General features: G+C 39.8%; 1 protein-coding gene across 2 annotated transcripts in view; it reads right to left on the bottom strand.

The window, feature by feature from the left end:
- The window catches only part of vsnl1a (visinin-like 1a), a 34547-nt gene that overhangs the window by 11793 nt on the left and 985 nt on the right, over window positions 1–21769 (bottom strand). For both annotated transcript variants that reach the window (XM_035679296.1, XM_035679297.1), the window contains one exon: window positions 13624–13790. In XM_035679296.1, coding sequence (XP_035535189.1) covers window positions 13624–13785 — 162 coding nt within the window. In that variant the 5' untranslated portion in view covers window positions 13786–13790. The remainder of the gene's footprint in view (window positions 1–13623; window positions 13791–21769) is intronic.

Below are 21769 nucleotides of genomic sequence, written 5' to 3'. Positions count from 1 at the left end.
TGTGTGTGTGTGTGTCTCTGCGTGAGAGAGATGAAGCCTGCGTGTGCTCTTACATAAACCCTCAGTGACATGCCAGGCAGCAACAGAAACTTAGCCAGCGCACTGCTGTAGCTGCTACGGCTTCCAAGCCTCCAGGGTCTGCACAGATAGAAAACACACACACACCACAGACTCACACACGCACGCACACACACAATCCCCTCTGCTCTGTAAAATGCATTTTTAATTATCCTCTTGTTACTCTCAGATGGGTGTCTGCTGTGATATCAGTGTAAAGGTAAGTTAGCAGCAATTTATCCCTGAGAATATTTCTAACAATAACTTTTGACAATAACTAAAAGCTAGCTAAAATAAGCAGGTTCTAAATCTGACTGCGGTTGCTCGTGGCGTGATGGAAGAAGACAGATTAGACACTGACTTTCTTTATCAAAACAACATTTGGTTGCAAACAGATACACCAGTTAATTTTGTGTTTGTATATCTGACAAACAAGCTCCTTAAGGAGTTTTTGCGGTTGCTGTTACTATGGTAACCATGGGTGCCGCAAATCAAAGACCCAAATCTTAAGAGTAACTTAACACTAAATGCACTTTTTTAAGCACACTATCAATTGATCCTAGTCCCAGTCTGTAGTGTTCAGTCCTTTTGTTCTCACACACACACACGCACCCCAACATTTAAGGAACAACAGTTGTGTATATGGGTACGAATGCCTTTTTCTAATTTGTGAGGGGGGAGTGTGTCCAAGCTAAAACATGGCGTTCAGTTGCTCTTTGAATTCTCTCAAGATCTGATTCTGATTAGCTCACATGAGGAAAACAACAACTCAAAGGTCACCCATGTCTGATGCTGCATTCACACACTGTCAGCAGAATGGGAAGAACAATAAAAACACAGCTTATTCTGTCTTAGTCATTTTCACGCATTAATCGAAGGTGCTTGGCCCCCACTGCTAACCTTATAATTACACCAGATAAATAGCCTAAATTAGCTACTTTTGTTGTGTTATCTATTTGCAGCAGTTCAATACCAAGCGAAACCAGATACAAATAGTATATAGCTTCTATTAAGTTAGCTGAATCGATAGTGTTAGTGTTTATATTGGATTTTATTTTGATGTAACTGCCAGTGGTGGTGCCAACAGTTTGTTGACAAGTCTGCAGTTCTTTTCACTAAGGGGGTGTCAGAAATTCCTGATTTCTGATCTGAATTACAAGTTAAAGGCTGAGTAGAGCTTTTTTTCCACTTGGCTACTGGTAATTACGGTTTAAACAATATGATACGAACGCAGCTACTGGCATCTATCTCTGGCTACTGCGGTGTAGTCAGACTGCATTAAAACGCATTTGACCTTTGTTTATGGTCAAGGTCTGTAAGATTGCTGGTCTTGAGGGATGAGCCTTTGATTCCATGAGACAATAGGCTTTCAAGAAGAGTGGCCACTTTATGAAAACATAAACCATGAATGATAAGTGTAAGGAGTACTGGTTATGTGTGTGTGTGGGGAGCAAATATTGAAGGGTGTCCACTTGTCTGACACCACATGCAAACCCTACAGTAGATTGACCAAAAGGATACACAACCTGCTTTGAATGGCTGACTTTGTGTCTTTATTCTGCCCATTATGAATGACTGTGTGTGGTCCAGGAATCAGCTGAAATCCAGACTGATTCCTGGACATTCAGCTTGTGATTTAAGAGGAATTTAGAGCAGACCTGTCTCTGACCGTGGTTTATCTGTGGTTACAAAACACCCATCTGCTAGCACTAACTCTGCATTAGGAGTGTAAATGACAGCACAACAGCAGATGGCACTATTGAGTGTGGAAACATATTTCATGCCTCAGGGGAGGGTGAGGAGAATAGGTACTCGCGTTGAGGGAAGACTAGAGGAGAGAGGGAGGGAAGGCTGCAGTGAGAGGTGAATCCATCAGACTACATACATAGCAATATCACGTATCAATAACTCAGATCAGCAACTATCCATTCTGGTGTTGAAATGGGCTACAAAAAGGGTATTTATCAACCTATCAGCACATAAAAATGTCATGTCTAGCCCATTCCACCAGTGCCATTTTTCTGCCTTTTTGATGCAGACTCCTAAATCAGATACAGAGAAGCAGCCAAGCAGGGCAGGAAGCAGAGTGTGAATCACTGCTCGCTGCCAGGTTTGGCAGGTAGACCTGAGGGCTACCCTCTGCTCCTTGTGACGCAATTCAAAGTGAGGCAGAATATCAGAGAGAAAGGGAGGACTTGCTCGCTTTATCTTCATTTGCCAGTAGTGTGTCCACAATGGCTCGGCTGTAAAGTGCTTGGCAAGATAAATCCACAGCAGCTTGTGCAGTTTGAAGCCACCTTTTAAAAAGCCCATAATCGGCCTGCAAGCTTCTCTGGCTCAGCCAGGCGACAAGACAGTGCCAGAGAGGAAGGGAAGAAGAAGAAAGAGGTGAGGGAAGAAAGGGAAGAGTGAGATGAAGCGAGAGAGCACAACAAAAACACAAAACATCTTTCCCATTTTCTCTATATGTCTACAGTATGGTTCATTATTTATATTGTGCCTCTGTTCTACATGACTCATCAGACCTCCTTGGCTATTCCTCCTCAGGCATAAATTCATCATTCATGGCTGCTCAATCATGTCTGAGTCTGTGCGTGTGTGCATGTGTATGAAAAACCTCTGAATCTGCATGCAAACATTGATGTGTTTGAACTCCCTGCTGCCTCAACATTATTTCCATCTGACTTATAGAGAGCTAAAACACCCACAAGATGTCTGAAGGGTTTATATCATCTCCCTCATACTTGAGTCCAATTATTAAAGTCAAGGATCTAAATTGAATGTGTATTTATTCTAACCCTGAGGTTCATGCAAATATAGATCTAACTGTATTCTCAAGGCACAGGGACTCAAAGGTAACAGACAGACCTGTGACCCATTTTGAAAGCACCTGCATTACAAACACAGCTAACTGCTGTAAGTTATTAGCAGCGCTCTGAGTCTGTTGTGCAGTGTATTAATGTGTTGCATTAAGATGAGCACTACCGGCCTTTCTCTTTCCCTTTCTCTCTGCCCACTCTCTGGTCACAGTTTGAGTTTACCTGAGGGGGTAACTGGTACAAAATGCTCACTTCATTTCTCGTTTCCCATAACCCTTCACTGTAGGGTTCTCATTCTGGGGGGCTTTAAGTCCAGTCAAATGCCTTTTCATTTGCATGTATTTCATTGGTCACTTTGTGCAAAACTATTGACATACCCATCAATCTCAGCTGTACTTGTTTAATGCTAATTAGATATTGTTAGCGTGCTCAATTAAGATGGTATACCTGTTTAATATCAGCATTTAGCTCTTTCATTGTGAACATGTAGATTACTGATGTTAGCGTGCTGATGTTAGCGTGCTGATAATAGCGTGCTGATGTTAGCTCAAAGCACCAGTGTGACTAAGTACAACCTTACAGATTTACTAGTACAGCTGTCAACTATTAGACTTGCTAGCTAACATTTCACCATCCAGTTTGACCTTTTGAATTTCCCCTACAGGGGATCGATAAAGGAACATCTTATCTTACTAAATAAAATATGAGTGATGGTATAAAAACTTTCTTTAAAACTCCAACCTACCCCAGTAGATCACAGAGGAATACTAACATTTTCAGACCAACACTGAACAAGTTTCTTTTTATATTGGCATTAAACAAACAACAGAATAGAATAGAAAGTAATTTTTTTTTCTCACGATAAATTTATAGGAGAGTTTTTATGGTGATACACAGTATCGTCCCATCCCGACAGAACAAGGAGCTTGTACCTAAAAGAGGAGCTACTTCTTCTTTGTGGTTTGGTTATGAAAATCCGATTGGACCAGAAAACTGTACTATACACAAATTGAATACACAAAAAAATTGTGTGTGTATAGTGAAAAAAAAAATATTTTTCTATTTTGCTACATGCTCAACTGAAAATTTGTACAAACTTTCTAAATAAAAGGATATAATCTGAGTTTAGAGCATATAATTCAAAATGTAATAAGAAATATTACATTTTCCATGTGGTCATCTATCTCCTTGAATATGGTAAATGCTTAGTTGGTGATCAGATTAACAATGAAAACTAAGAAGTCTTTTTTCTCTATTCCTCCACACTAAAAGAAGTTTAATTTGTTTCCTGATACATAAAAAGTAAAGTTCCAAGTAAAGTAAAAACAACAATGATTTTCCAAAGCTGACGCAGTACATAATATTAACAACTGTTTTTTTTTTTTAATCATTGTGGTTGTGTTCAGATTAGCCTCCATAATTAAATGTTTTTGATTAACTGTATTTGGAGGAACACGCTCCCCTATAACTTCATTTGGTGAATCTAGCGGCCATATTATCTGACACAGTGTACCCATGGGGAATGAAATTCAGATGTTTCTGATTAAGAGTAACTCTGTACATAACCACAAATGGATTAACAAACTTTACTAATGTGTTTATCTAACTGTTCCAATCATATAGATGCAATTTCAAACTCTGCCTGAACCGTGACAAGAGCTATGATGTTAGTATCATTTTGTGGCAGAACAAGCCTTTGGCTCTCATTGCTCTAATGGTTTCACTTCCATAACTGTCCTGTTTTCCCGTCCTCCAGTTTGGAGAATAGTTTCACTCTGTCAATTAGTTAAGTCATGTTAAGTTATTCTGATCGGACAGCTGGGTCAGTGAGGAGAAATGGCAAGACTGCAGAGAACAAAATGTCTGAACAAAATCGGCACTCTACTTAATAGCAAGACAATTATTTTGGGAAGTGGTCTATTGGTGTGACTGCAGTAAAGTTAATATTGTGCACATGTAAAGATAGCAGTGTCTGGTTCCCTAATAAGTTATTTCCTTATTACAGCTGTCTCTTTGAATGTGTCAAAACATATACGCTATTTGGCTTTGGTGAACAGACCTAATGGTTAAACACCGTTTAAATGACTCTCTGATGAGAGACCATATGAGTGGGAAGTAGGGGGTGATTATGCTAAGAGAACTGAATATTAACTTTCTTCCAGTCGTACTCATTTAAACATTAGACAGGATCAGAACAGCATAAGCACAGATACTTTTACGATCCTGAAAGTTAAAATAAGAGTGGACAGAATGCTGAGCCCTGAGGAACACCTAAATACAACAGCTGGAGGTGTAACTGTGTACAATACCTTACTATATAACCAGTTAAAGTAATGATGTAAGAGCTGATTAGTGCTTGTGATTTATTTTTCAATCTAGGACTTATTCTTATTCCTTTTAACAGGATAGTTCCACAGTTCAGTTTTCAGTTGAATAAAAAGATACCACTCTAATGTCTGTACACTGAATTTTAAGCCTATTTCCCAAAATGTCTTACTATTCCTTTAACTGTCAATATGTTGTGCCATACCTTTGACCAAAAATACAACAGAATATTAGATAGCGAGAAAGACAAAGAGATATAATACACACAACAGAAGCTGACAACAATAAATAAGAATGATTACAAATGGCAAGACAAAGAAACCAAGAGAGCAAAACGAGACACAAGATAAGGAGAAAGAAAGGGAAAGCCAGGCTCCTAACCTAATAATGCCCCACTCCAAAGCACTACAAGCTGGGAAGAGGAGGGCCACTCCATTGATTAACAAGGCCCATTTTAGGACAACCTGACCTGACCTTGAGTGCATATTTAAACCCACACCAATATCTTGGCATAATTGATGTACTTTAATTGCCACTGCAGCATTTGCAACAAGGTAACTATATACAACCTATCCTTTGTAGCTTGTGTTACTGAACATAGTGTATATTATTTGTCATGATCTTTGTATTCAAACATAATAGAAATGATAAATGACTACAATCAGATTCCTGTTAGGGCTATTTTCTCTTTGCTTATCTCCGTCCACATGAATGTCAGAGGTCAGCCTGAGAGGGATTCAGCATCTCTCTCATGGGTGGATTCTTGCTGACACTGTGACCTGAATCTCTGTTAACCAGTTGAAGGTCATTCTCGCTACCACCCCAGTGCACCATGGGATTTAAACCTGCATAGTGAGACTAATAGTTTTGAGGCCTGTCACCATTCGACCATGATAACTGATTTACTCTAAAAGAGGATGTGCTAATGGGTAGACACAGCTCAATCTGAATATGATTTCCTATTGTCTTACTTTGTGCATCTGAAGGCACTCACTAACTTCCCCTTTCTTCTTCTTACACTGCAGCTGCAGCAACGGTGGGTGAGACTCGTTGAAAAATTCAATCACAACTTCAAGGTTTGAAGTGAGACAATGCAAAGAGGCCAGAGTGCAGCTAATAGGTCAAAAGCAATTCATTATTAAAAAACCATCTCTCCATTTGTTTCCCTCTCTCCGTATCTATCGCTGCATCTTCCTTTCTGCCTCTCTGAATGTATTTATGTGTCTGTTTTCCCTGTTACAGCTTATTTCGGATGCATCTCAAACACAGACACTCTGCAATTAACACCAATTTTCTGTTCTGAAAGAATGGAGAAAATTCACGGTGGAAAAAACACTGTTTTTCTTTGTGAAAATTACAGTCTGCTAATTCAGTGTCAGATTCCCCTCCCTCTGAGCTTTCTAAACATTGTAAATGACTCGCTATCATAATGACTGAGTCATTTTGTGAGTTTATCATTACTATTTGTGTGACTCCAATTTCCTGAGCTCTAAACAAAGAGTTGGGACTGTTTTTATATTTGATATATAATTATATTTGAGTGCAACTCATAAAAAGAAGTCTTCACGTGAACACAAACTGTTTGATGCTGCTAAACCAAATAAACAGAATTTCATGTGCAGTTGTGTGTGTGTGTTGTGACAGCGCTGGAGAAATGGCATGAGAGCAATTGAGATGACAAAAGCTATTTTTAGTGTATGGCAGCCACAAGCCCAACTTGGACAGAGAGGAAGGGAGGTGAGAGAGGAAGTGGGTAAGGAGAGAGATGAAGAAAAAACAGTGTGACAAGAAAGGAGGTTGGAAAAGAGGAGGTGTGACGTATACAGTAGTGAGACAGAGAAGAGGGAGAGAAATAACTGATGTTATGCAATATTATGAGGGCTACAACACACCCACACCACCAGCTGGCCTGTATTTGTGTAAAAGGGGGAATACAAGATTGCTACTTTCTGGTGCGAAGGGATGCCACATAATTATTTTTGTATCATGACTGTAAGAGCCAGTTAAGCACACATTTTTAAGTTGTAAATTGTTTGTGTTTATATGTTGTATATGTTCTGATACCATAGAAGTTACAACAGTTGTATGTATATTTTAAATAGTAAATTATGGTTGGTTGGTTTAGGATTATGTTTATATTTGTCTTTAATTACTAGACTACATATACACACTGCATAGTGAAACTGCGGCGAGGAGGTTGTAAGTTGCGTGTGTATAAAAGGTAAGAACCCATGTGGTGCTAGTTGGATGTAGAGAAGCCTGCAAATTTGGATCAAAACAAACGTTTGACTTTTTTACTTATTTTCTTACTTACTTTTTTACTTATTTTTAAATTGACTGGAACGTCAAGTCAGTTATGTAACTCTAAAGATGGGACCCACCTGCCACAACGTTGAGATCTTTACATATTCAGTAGGACAGTAGCCTTGATATTTGAAACATGGAGATATTTTCAACTAGATCCCAAACAATACAGGCCAGACCAAAACTGTGTGAGCTTATTACAGATATGTTGTATCACAGATATTGCTGGGTAAGGAATTAATAATTCCAATAGAGAAATGTCCAGATCATGTTGTGAAAAGAAAGCAGTGAGAGCAAGGACTATTTTTCAACTGTAAAATATTCAGTGTGTATCTTATTATCTTGTAATCATATTTCAATTGAATGTATGTGTTTATGTTAAGAAAGTAATATCAGCCAATAAATTGTTACTGTTTTTCAGCACTAACATGAACATGGATTACTTTTTTGTTAGTGTTTTAATAATTTTTAAAAGAAATTCATATTAGTATTGTGACATTGATTTTAACCATATTTCCCTGCTATAAACTGTGGTTGTATGGGAGTCGATATGTAACTGTATATCTGTGTATCATGTGGCAGCCACTACAGAGGCCTCGCTCCTCTGCATGTCTCATCTGTACAAATTATTAGAAAAGGTTTCTCAAAATAATTTTCTGCATCAATCTAACGCTGCATCTCTATCTGTTCTGTCTGTGTTTTGTCTCCTGTGATCAGGCGACATATGTTCCCTCACAGAAACAGGCTGTCGGCCAGATGATGTCAGTGTCTGTCTGTCGCTCCGTATACCTTCTCATCATTCTGCCCTGGCGATCTGTCTGTGTGTCTGTCTGGGGAGGCAATGGGGGAGTCTCACAGTCAGTGCTGCTGAATGGTCACACACACACACACACTCCACACCCGTCAACAGCAAAAGGCTTGAGGCTATGTTAGTGAGATGCAACAGAGCGGAATCCATCCATACAGTACATCTACATTCAGGTCAGCATCTGTGTGTGTGTGTGTGTGGGTGGGCCAGCTTCACAACAATGTTTCCAATCTACAGCAAGGCCTTCCCCTTCATATCACCTCATCTAAAGCAACAAACCAGGAGTTAAATGTTCATATTTTTCATTTTTCCCCAGCCTCATGTCTGATGATAATAAACTACAACAACTGATTTTAAGGCGTAATAAAATACATTTTGGAAACATTTCTGTGCCTTTCTGGAACTGCACAGAAGCCGTGACGGCAAACACAAGCTCAAAGCACAAAGTTGAAATATCAAACTGGTTTCTCTTTGTTTCTGTTGTGCTGTATTTCGGGCATGTGTTCTCCATAGGAACAATAACAAAGTAATATCAGTAGAAGAGACAGAGGGTTGCTGTCTGTTGCAGAAATCATAATGAAGTCCATTATGCTGACATCTATCTCATCACAATAACATCAACAGAGCACCAACTGGCAGCAAACCAGCAATACTGATGTTCATTTCATGTTACTGTCAACCAACACACTAACATACTGTATACAGTAGACACATGCAGCAGGATTTCAATTGTAGTATTTTCCTGTTTTAAACAAAAAAAATTATATAGTCGATGTGTATGGATAACTGTTACATGTGTGTGTGTCTGTAGAAATCTCCGTGTGGCTGCTGTCTCTGTATGCATCAAGCGCAAGGAAAAAAATTCGAGTGACAAAATCTATCACCTTAACATCTCAGGGATTGTCGTTATCCTGTTACAAATGGCTCCCACAGCGGCCGGCGTGTCAGGGATGAGAAATTTCACACACTGTGGCATGCAAGCGCTTGAGTGTGAATTGTCACGGAGGCCTCTCTTCCATTTTTATATCGCTGTCTGGCATCGGCAATGCCACTTAAAGTGAAAATCCACTGGGAAACAAAAACCTGCGGGAGGTCAGTCGAATGAGCTTGCGTAGCTCGACCTGGATTTATGAGCAGTGACACTCCTCTCGGAAAGTGAAAAACAAGACAGACAAGGTGTCATCACACTGAACGTGCAGGTGGATATTGAGAGTGTCGAGTGATTTTTAACAGATCGGTGAACATTTATCTTGTTCTAAACCTAAGAAGTTATGCCTGTATACTTAAACATTACAAATTGGAAAAATAATAAATTACAAAAAAGTCATAAAATCATTTGATACACTAAAATCTTCAGTCAGTACAGATTTGCCGCAATCAACTGATTTGATTCCATCCATCCATTCAGCTTCATCACCCTAGTTACAGACTACTATGTATTTAAATCAGATATTTCATTTGAACTGACACTACTTATGGTCATATAAATTGTCTTATTATTATCTGGAAACCATTTAAACTGTTTCTAATTTTACAATCTTAATATCTATATCCATTTAGTCATACTTGACTGAGATTAAATTATAATTATAAATTATATATAGGAAATCTGACTGTTTTAAATAACTGAGATTCATTACTTTTGATAATGATATACAGAGTAGTTCATGTCCCCCTAGTCCTAAACAAATGGCCGCGTAAGGAGCGGTAATACTGGTTATGGTACAGAAAGATATACTGCAGATTATATGCTACACCACAGTGTCAACTATGAATATCACAGACTGCCCTGAGACACACACACCTATTATTTCCAGCCGACATGCTACACCTGCTTTCTCTCCCTCTGCTCGTTTTTTTCTCTTCCTGTTCTATCATACCTCTCCCTCTTTATCACTTCCTCTGACTCTCTCTCCCTTTTCGCAGCCTAAAAGATGATTACCTCCACAAAGGATATGGGAATTAACAGAGTGAGAGACAGAGCACAGAAGGGAAAAAAAATAAAAGAAGAGAGAGAACAGTGTGTCTACTTCCAACCAAAACAGCACATTAAGCCCAGGCAGGCAGCCGAGTGGAGGTAACACTGCATTTAGCACCCTGGCTGGGGGAGCTTCTGGACAACTGTCACAGGTGCAGATCTGTGCAAATGTGAGGAGATCTAAGGCGCAAGTGCAGAAAAATAAAGATCTCGGTGCACAGGTGTAAGTTGAGCCCTGACTATCTCATGCATGCATGCGCAGCGAGGATACACACTCTCACACACACATATTCTCGTACATTTCACCATCGGAGCTAATGACTAATAAATAATGTATACGCACTTTCTTTCACTTTTCTCATTTCTGCCCGTCTCTGTTTCTCGCTTTCAGCCGACGCAAAAACACGCTGTTCTGTCTCCCTCTCCCTCCCACTGAACATATGACCCCCCCCCAGCACACACACACACACTTACAGGCGCACACACAGAGTCACTCTTCACAGGAACAATCTGTCCCGTTAATGTGAGGTCACAGCAGACCGTTTTTCCACTTATCAGCCCTCTGGATTTAAATAAAGCCCTATCACTGATACACTGTTGCCAGGAAACACAATAGGATGCATCAATAACAGGATTTACCCAGAAGCCTACAAGACCCCTTTAGATGTGAGCTGCGTTGCCCCCTTTGTGTGGCTCCAGATTTCCCTGCCACTGTTGCTGGTGAGCCGCCACATTGTGCTGTAAAGAGATTTTACAATTTCTTTTGTGTTTGTATCCTTCTATCAGAGCTGCCAACTTTCTCTTATTTCCCAGGAGTCCAGATTTTTTTTTGTAGTTTAATTTTAAAAGGATTTCGATGCTTTTCAGTAGGTTTTAATCAGACAAATTGGTCCAAATGGAAAAATGTAAGTCCCAGTGGTGACAGATGTGTTTTGATCTGATTTTTTTTTTAGCAGCCATACCTTCACTTCATTTTTTTTAGCTTTCTCTTCTGCTCCCTGCTGATGCATGAGCTCTGATGGCATTTAGAGGAAGTAGACCAATGACCTCAGTGAGCAGGCATGTCTTATGTATCTAGCTATGAGGCATTTCCTGGCACCAGTGATAAAAGATTAATGCCTATTCTTACACTGCTTGCTTCCTTCGGTGCAAACTCTTTTAAGGTTAAAGAATACAGTACAGGAGGACACAAGATGCTGAGATAAGCCTGATGTAACAGCATGTATACAGTATAGTAGTACATGGTTTATTAATCACACTGTATGATAATAAACTTAATGTAATTTAAGTGCCTCAGAATCCATATATCTTTTACTAAAACCAGACCAGTACAGGTTTAATAATTATTTAGCAATGCAACAGTTTCAAGACTATCAAAGTCACAGTCTGGGCCTCCTGTAGGCAGACGGTGCTTAGGACCTGCCCCGTGTGTAGTTTTCTGTCACCAATAAATATAAGTGCAACCCTCAATGCTAGCTCCTTCCCTCTCAGTAAAATTAAAAAATGCATCAGAAACCTGCAAAGGACCAAAACTTTAGCAGACGTGGCCTCGACAACAACCGGAGTGAGTGACCGGCCGACCACAGCAGCGTAGCATTAGCAGCCAGCTGGTAGTCAGAGCTAATGAGCAGCTGCTGTCAGACTCTGTTTCTGCACTGCAAACTGGAGCTTTTACAGTCACTAGAAGCACATCCATGTTTTTAAAAGTCTCTGTGTGGTACCTGTGTTATGGGACAGCTAGCGGCTGTATTGTAGCTAAGCTAACGGCTCAGAGAGGCTAACTCTACGGTATGTGCGTGTGTCTGTCAGGGGGGACTGTCAGTGCGTGGGATCAAGGTAGAGGTTGCAGTCCGGTGGTTCTCCTCCAGCCGTCTAAAGCATAAGTCAATATAGAAAAATACTAAGTAGAGGTTAAGCAAAAAATTGCCTAAACTCCTGTGAATGATGTGTCTTGATCAGTATACATTTGGAAATGAGGGCAGCGGTATTTTGTATATAAATGTCATGATAAAAAGGAGTCCAAAATGATCGACTTTTTCTCAGCACTGGACAAGGTTTAGAGTGATTTAAAACAGTCATATAATTTAGTTTACAGCTCAAAAACATGTTTAAGTATGGAGTACCCCTTTAAGGTTCAGTAGGTCACAGGCACCAGTGTGAAATTATAGTAGTAGAACTAAACTCCTTGTAGTAGTGCATACCATTTATAGCCACTTATTTTTTTATCACACATTTTTTTTCACTATGGAGCATTGTTTCTATGAATGTGTCCTGCCGGATTTGTAAAAACTAAATGAATAAATCATGGAATAAATTCACACTCTTCTGTCAGAGGTAATGAGATACGATAGGCTACATATTAGCATTAGAAGATAATCATCTGAGGTCCTCTGATATCTGGCTCTCTGTTGGTTTTCTGCCCAGATACAGGAGTGGCAAATGGGAACATGGCAGGATGCCTGCTAAAATCTTGCAGGGTTTATAATGGGAATGCACTATCCCTCAATGGTTTCTGTGGTGAATCAGAGTATATTCATGTGACCTCAACCAACCCTGCTAAAATCAATTGTGGGAAAACAAACTGTGGATGCATTTTGTTAGTCTTTTAATAAACACCTAATAATTTACACTGGTGCATCTGCTGTTACTTCTACAACTACTAGACGTGTTACTACTACCATTATGACTATTTATCTGGTTATAAATACTCCTACTGGAACCTCTTCTCATGTAAAATTCATACTGATCAACCTGGCCAGATTTTTTTACATTCAGTTAAGCTACACCATCACCAATACTGTACCATTAGATAGCAAATTACACATTAACCTGAATTTAAAGGTACACTAATCAATATTTCAATGGATCACATGACTATGTCTTAGGTGTAAGGGGTCACTTGTAGTGATGAACCCATGGGAAATTATCACATAACTCTGTGGTTCCTCTCAGCTCTACAGAGTGTTTTAGGATCTTTTAGCTCATTGTTTTAGTTTTCTGCAACCACAACATTACTGTGTTGGTATGCTCTCAATACTCTCACCAACCTTGTTTTATTTAAGGTCTGATACACCTACTGTACACTACCTGCTTAGCACCAAAAAAAGCAGACATAAAGAGTTAGCAACTAGCTAGTGAACAAAACGTAGCATTTAGCCACTAAAGAGCCAGTGTTTTCTTTAGGAGTTGGTGGAGACCAAAACAGAGCTTCAGCTGAATGCTAATGTTTCACTGTGTCTGCTGGATGTGTAAATAGACAACTGTTTTCTAGCACGCTATACATACAGTATGTGTGTAATCCATCAACTGAAAGTGAGTCAGTGGAGTCTCACCTTGACATAGAGCTGCTGGAACTCATCCAGGTTGAGCCGGCCGGTGGGACAGTCCTTCAGGAAACCCTTGTACCACTGCTTCAGCTCGTGTTCGTTAAACTCTGTGTTCTTCACCAGGTCCTCCATCACTTCAGGGGTCAGCTTGCTGTTCTGTTTCCCCATTTTTCCTACAGAAAGGGCACACACACACACACACACACACACACACACACAATTAATGATCTTAAGCACCTTTCAGTTAACACAGGACACACAGAAGAACCTCTGTAAAATACATTGTTATGAACCTAAAATTCTGGAGGGCTTTTGGAAGAGTGATTTATCAAGGCTGAAAACAGAGATTTCTAGAGAGCTATAAAAGTGCAAACCAAAGCTCCATCTAAAAATAAGCTTTAAACCAAATGAAGTGTAATATGAGGCATGGGAATAGTTTCACGTTAGAAATTAGTCCTGAATTGTTATTTCTTCCTAAATAATAGGGTCAGTTTGCAAGACATCCAAGTTTTCTGTTCTGTCTTCCTTTGCACAGCTGCTTGTCTTAGATTAAAAGCCTTTTTGAGGTTTTGCATTACCATGATAAACTGTATTTTATTAAAGAAAAATATGGATTGAGGGATAGATGGCAACCACTGCACTGGGTTTTCATCCTACCCTGTTGAATCAGAAAGAAATTCTCCAAAAACTGACAAAAAACTTCAGCTATTTAATTTACATATGGTGAGTATCTCACTTTCAGGTGACACTCTTTGGATTTTGGGAAGGATAATAATGACACATTAAAGTAGTTGGTCTGCTGTGACTGTTTATAAAAACTAAAGTGTGCTTTGGTGTTTAATGTCCCCTCACGTCTCCTACTGGAGCTGTTTGCACCCAGCTGCCTCTGTGGATAGTTGATGTATCTTCACAGTGCTGATGCTGCCACTTTATGGCCTTGATTCGTTCATTAACCAACCAATTATCATAATTTGCAAAAGATGGTTATGAGAACATTCCTGCTCGTACTCTCAGCTGAGATGTTTTATTGGACCTCTTTAGCTTGAAAAGACCAAGGGAGATATGAGGCAGTAACAGTATGTGTGGTTCCAATCTGTCTCTTGTGTGCCTAGGGGTAAGGAAAGGAGGCTCAGGCACGAATCCAAGACGTACTGCAGTCATATACACTGAGGCCTGCCATGCTGCATTGGTTTTTTTAAAGCTCCATTTAAGGGGGTTCCTTCAGAGAGACCATTTTTCGAAAGCATACCATAAGTTTTGAGATTGATTTTATGCTTTCCGTGTAGCAGCTGGCTTCCATTTATTTCAATACGCTATGAAAATCAACAATGCAGCGACCTGAAGCTCACCTGGAACAGATAATGCATCAGTTGCTGCCAGTTTTGAATGCCAAAGTTTATTGCTGTGTGGTAATGACATTGCGAGCAGGGACTTTTTGCATCCTTGCAGTGCTTTCAAAGCAGTTGCAACATCCAACTCTGATGTTGGCTGCCAAAAAGAAACCTTTTTACTACAAGGAATTACTAAAGTCCCATTTTAAAATTTTTAAAGCAGTCATGTTTGCTAATTGTTCATTTTCAGGCCCTCACTGTGTCACAACATAGCTCAGGAGTGTACCACACTTCAGCAGCCAACTGCCACATCGTAGATGTCGGATTGTGTTGAACACACCACCAAGGCAAGTTTCCAAAATGGTCACCACTCCCAACTACATTACACAGTAAAAATACACAGAAGGTATGATATCAAAGTAAAATCAAGAGTGAAATGTATAGTATGCCTTGCACATTAATAATTGATTCAGAAAGCATTTGTGATCTGTCTGTTTGACATTTTGGGAAAGTCAAAATTCACTTTCTTCATGTAAGTTAGATCAGAAGATTGATACAACTCTCAAGACTGTACGCTATATGACGCTAACCAACAGTCTTTATGTTAGCCTAGCATAAAGACTGGGGGAAACAACTAGCCTGCCTCAAAGTAAATAAAACGATAAAACCGTGTAAGAACAACAATTTGTGGTTTTACAATGGGCTAAGCAAACTGGCTGCTGGCAATAGCTTCACATTTAATGTACAGCTGTGAGAGTGGCATCAATCTTCTTTCAGTTCTTGGCAAGAATGCAAATCAGTGTGTTTCCCAAGATAAAGAAGTATTTCTTTAAGCCTCTATCTGGGTGGAACTGGGCAGGGAATATGATTTGTATAGTTTTATTGACATCTGTATGTCCTTTTTCATATAGGCCCCACTATACACAAGGGTTGAACTATTTTAGAAAGTTGCGAAATGGAGGCCTGATGAAGGTCTGTGTGTATCTATGTGTGTGTGTTTGTGTGTGTGTGTGTGTGTGTGTGTGGTGGGTGTAGACAGCGGCTCAGTTAGTTGATCTAATTTGGTTGTCTACATTGTTGATGGAGAGGGAGGAAAGTGGAGAGAGAGACACATCTATCAGAGAAGTTATATGCTTATTCACAAAGACCCCTTCCAACCTTCCCAAGCAGCTCAGACAGTCACTGCACCACAATCTGTCTAAGGAAGATAGATATACTTTGCCCTGAAATCCAATTTTGAAAAATGCTTTCTGCCTCTGTGTGACCCAGGTTCACCAAGGAACGCAGAATTCATAATGTGCAAAACTGAAATTAAAGTTCTGACTAATCATGCCTCCACACTGCCTGTTAATCAAATGGATAATACAGCAAATCAATTATTTTACAAATGAAATCACAGCAGGTATGACAAAAGGCTTCATTGTCAATATGGTAATAAGACATGAGGTAAGTTAATTAGATTATGGTAAACAGAAAATGCTATTTAAACAATGCAACAATTCGATAATCCTATTAAGTTTAATTGCTTATGGGAGGTGGAGATGGGAATCCACACTTACACAAACCAAAAATGACAAAGAGACAGGCCTATAGAAGGACACAAGTACACACACACACACTTATATATATGGAGATTATGGCAGCTGGCTGGATGGATGCCCTCACTATCAGCTAAAACCAGTGAAGTGATCTGACATGGCTGATGCTCACCAAAAAATGTCATTTCTCGCAGACCTTTGATGAATTAATTCAGGACAAGCAGCATTTTGGACCCGCGTTGAGTATGGCTGAATGTCACTACTCATCGGTTTTCAAAAGGCTGTTTGATTACCTGCATTTGTGTAAATCAAGACCCTATTCTTTCTGCTTTGTTACTTCTAAATACAGATAAATAACAGAGTCTCACATTAGGAAGCCTTGATTACAACGCTGACACTTAACATCAGCTCTGGTAAAGCCGGGCACATGCTGCTTCAGTTTTAAAATCCTAACAGATTTTAAAATTGGGTTGCATCACTCACATTAATCACCCAAAGAGATTGTCTTCTGTCTGATCTCAAACATGCACACCACAATACAAGATTTAAAAATAATGCTGCATCACGCACTAGAGGATATTATTAAGATTATGGTGCCAGAGGGAGCAATGGACCACCGGGATATCATGGGGTACATTTGGTACACAAAGCCACAGCACCATTAACATCCTATTCATCTGGACTTTCTCCCTACATTTGTGGTTCCCAACCTGGGGTTGCCATAGCTTTATGGTGGGTCATGAGGCCTTCTTGATTTTAAGGAGTGCTAGAAAATGTAAAAAATATACACAGTAGGCCTATTTCTCAGCATTTGTTTCATTTATGTTAAGAAAAGTAAAGTTAATTGTTCAATTTATTGTCTTATAGAACAATAGGCAAGCGTCAGGGACAAGAAAACATTGAATTTGTCAGAAAATAAGCCTATTAAGTCTGTATGATTGTTAAAAATGATACTAATACATAATACAGAAAGAAAATTGTATAAAAAGTTTCCTAAACAGGAAATAATTTGCTCAAAATTAATCCAGATTACTTGTTTTATGCAAACTACTGAGCTCACTATGTGGGTTAATTGTACAGTTTTCATTATAATATGAAATACCAATAAAATATCACTTAGTCAGGGGCCGTCAGTTTACTAAACGATAGAAAAGGGGTCCCTGAAGGAAAAAGTTCGGGAACCCCTGCTTTAGTACCATGACCTGTGTGTGAAGAGGTAGTACTCTATGAGGTAGTTATGATGCAGATGCAGAATATGCACACATATATGTAAAGATAAAAATCTTGCCTTTATTAAATAGGACAAGGCCCCATACAGCCTTGTGTTATATGGTGTGCCTGACAGGGGCGGCTGCGGCTCAGGAGGTAGAGCAGGCCGTCCATTAGCCCCAGGGTCAGTGGCTCGATCCCTGTGTGCTCGAGCAAGACACTGAACCTCAAGTTTCTCCTGATGGGCAGGCCAGCACCTTGCAGGGCTGCTCCGCTGCCATCCTTGTGTGATTGGGTGAATGAGAGGTAATATTGTAAAGTTCTTTGTCCATAAAAGCTTTTTGGTGTCATTGGGCAAAAATCCCAGAATAACCTTTCAGCATATTGTATAGCCCGTGATGGGAGACTTAGGCCTCTCACGGGTCATTTCAGAGAGACTGCGTTCCTATTTTGGCAGGGCAACCTTCTGCTGCTTTCGGAACTTGTGGGTTTGGTGGAAGGGGGCTTAGGAGTGATATGAGGTAGCAGAGAGAAAGAAGGTTTTGCCTACTGCAGCTGCTGCATATATAAATGTAGTTCTTTTACCTCTCAAGTGCATTCAGTTCGAGAGGAAGTTTTCTGATTCATAACTAACCCTGTGATCTTTCAACTGCACAAGGTAAAAATCAACACAATTGGTGTTCTGAGAGTTTCAACAGCTACTATAATCATTTAGCAGCAGTGGACCAACACAACTGCTAGCAGACAGAATGTGCAATAAAATCCCTTTTGTTGAACAACTTTTCCTCCATAACACACACACACACACACACACGGCAGTCTGATTCATCTAGCATTCAGAATACAGTCTCTTTGATATGTGAAAATTATGCTGCAACATTGAAGGGACCAAAACACTGACACACCCGCGCGTTAGTGCTTTACATTTGAGTTATATTTTTGGTATGGTGTTGGTATGAATGACATATGTTCTTTTTATCTCTATGTATATATGCTTACATTTTGGATTTGGTAGTACAAGGCCTGGATCCTGGATTCATTAAAGTGGTAATCCAGGGATTTCGTATTGCATATCCATAAAGAAGAAGAGACAGATTTTAAACAGAATTGAAGCAGCATTGCTTTGTGCAAGATTTGATTGTCTGTATGGAAATAAGGTCTCCATCTGCATAGGCCGTTACAGGAACAATATTCTGTCTTATGAATACAAAACTAGGGGGTGAAACCTAAGAATATAAAGCACAACTGTTTTCTCAAAGGAGACACACATGAGATTTACAGAATAGATATGTTGTGGCAGCAATTTGATTTTAGCTTAAGTTCGTACTCTATCAATACTTTTATTCAATTACTCATCTTCTCTCTCACTTTTTGTGCAAGCAAAGAGCTACTGTGTGTACAAAACATTCAGGTGATCATTTAACTTGCAAGTGTCCACGTCAATGTTTAAGTTTAAGTTATTTAAAGGTCCAGTGTATAACATTCAGGAGGTTTTATTGGCAGAAATGGAATATAATGTTCATAACTATGTTTTTATTAGTGTATACTGTAAGTTACTTGAATATAGGATTTGTTTTTGTTACCTTAGAAGCTGTTTATCTGTTTATATCTACAGGTGCCACAGGTCTCTTTCCATGGTGTCTGCCATGTTTCTACAGTTTCCCAAAAGACACTAGCTCTAGACAGGTGCGTTTGCGTGTTTCGCGGCCACCATAGTTTCTCCTTTGTGCTTGGAAGGGAAGGGTGAAACGAGGGAGTTCAAATCTGTAACTACACCACTAGATTCCACTAAATCCTACACACAGGTACTTTAAACTTTCATTAAATTGTTGAAATACATTTTGTTACTACAGTGAACTTAACCCAACAGAACCCCAAAACAATCTACCACAACAGATTTAAATGAGCTGATGCTCTATTAAGATTCAGTAAAATGCTACTGAACCCTAGTTTTCAGCTGCTCTCATAAGCACAAACCGCTACAGTATGCACAGACCCGGTCTAAGACGAGAATTTGAAGATCTGCAATAGTGGTTACGGACATGGGGTTATAGGTTAAACACCACACAATGTGACTACTAAAGTTAAAGTCTAGCCTCTCTCCGAGTTACATGCGTAAAGTCTGTCAGTGCTGCAGTGAGACAGAGGAGGCAGTGCGCTCCGACAGCACTCCTCTGTTACACTATAGGCTGTCAGGCAAGATGGGCTGAGCCTGAAGACAGCAGCTGCAGCAGGAGACAGATGTGTCCCGAGAGAGATCTGAGCACAAGACACATGACAGCCTCGGCATTATGTCACTGTGCAGATGTGTGTGTGTGTGTGTGGGTAAATACCTTTGTATTTAATTTGTGCAGCATGTATGTACAGTGTGTGAATGAATGCACGTGTTCATGTTTACCGTATATATAATGTATCTCCCACCAGTCATCACAGAACTACCAAAGTCATTCAGAATTAATCTGAAGTGCTGCACTTCAAGGCGTCACAAGCACCACATGAGCATACTGTCAGCATATGATGGTGACACAGAAAACTTCTGAGCAATTAATACATTTTTGATGGAAGATACAAACTTCTGATATAGTGATAAATGTTCATTCACAACGTGCTTACAATAGCTCTCACTGCATCATAATATAAGTGTTGCTGATTCCTCTGTCGTCCTTCATTCATGCAACAAGCAGCAGAGCTGAATCTGCATCTGTATTGTTTCAGTGTGTCACCTGTGGCCCAGCTTCACGCCACAACATGCACTTTTTTTCCACATCAGGCAGTAATATGTCTGGGCCTTATTAAGAAATGGCAAAAACAGCTTATATAATAAGATGCAATTACTTTCACTCCTTGTGAAAGAGTTAATCTTGAGTGCACTAACACTTAATAAATCACACATTTTCTAATACCACCCCCGCAGCTCACTTTATAGAAAACCTGCAACTGCACAACCTTTAAAGTGACGCATGTGGAAACATGGTGTGGTGGAGCAATTTCAAAACCTCTTCCTCCACATTTTTTAAAGATATTTTTCAATGACTTTTATCTTGGACCTGTTTTCACAGATCTGAGTTATCTGATGTTTTTTTTTACAAATACCAGAAAATTCATGATCATATTTGTCCATAGTTTCCTTTCTCATGTCAATGCCTCCACTGTCATTTTTCAGAACTGTGTAAGAGCCTTGCCACCTTCTCATCTGTCCTGTTAGTGTTCCCAATCAACGTTGTACTGCAAAAAATGTGGAATGGAATGAAAACTAAATGTTAGATAACTGAAGTAAATCTCTCCACTCAACAATCGCTTGATAGTCAGCAGCCTGCAGATGTGATAATGATGAAATGCCTTCTACTCTCTCCACCAACTGACAAACCCTGGATGAACAAGATGAACAAAGAGGCATAATTCACAGTAAAAAAGGAGCGTAATCAAGGTGTGATTTGAGACGGATGCAGTGGCATGACACTCTTGTTAGCACAAAATACTGAATACACCCCGCCCCTGTTTAATTTCTATGTGTGGTAATGTTTCTTACCAGTTACTCACATCTACAGGAAAAAAAAAACAGACAGCATGGTGTATGATCAGCAAAAGTCAGAGCTTTATTTTAGCTGGAGAAATGAGAGGGACCGAGTCTGGGACAAGACAGTCTGGGTCAGTCTGCAGTGCAATGCAGAGCAGAGCCCCATGCTGACTCCAAACCTGAGTCATAGCCCTTTGTCTTCTAGTCCACCGGGGTCTCGTCAGAACCAAAAAAAAAAAAATCCTAACTGTATACACATCAGCCGACAGGTGCGGACTGACACAAAGATATGTTGTCAAATGAGTCATTTTCCGGTCGTGTAACAACCAGCAGACCTGCCCCTGAGCCAGGCGCTAGGCTATTACATAACACTCTCCCTTTACCATTATTTGCCAACAGTGGATGACCTTGAGAGCCAGGCAGAGCCCCAGCCAAGAGAGGCAACAACACATGAGAACAATGCAGTTTGAGAGATTGATTCGGGCAGATTTTGTAGATGAATATGTAACATAAGCCCTTATTGTCTAGAAATGTGATTGTGTGTGATTGTGTGTGTG

This window comes from Morone saxatilis, unplaced genomic scaffold, assembly GCF_004916995.1.
Source record: "Morone saxatilis isolate NCDOM2014 unplaced genomic scaffold, NCSU_SB_2.0 Contig7, whole genome shotgun sequence".
Classification (NCBI taxonomy): domain Eukaryota; kingdom Metazoa; phylum Chordata; class Actinopteri; family Moronidae; genus Morone; species Morone saxatilis.
This window is presented reverse-complemented; position numbering and strand designations above follow the sequence as displayed.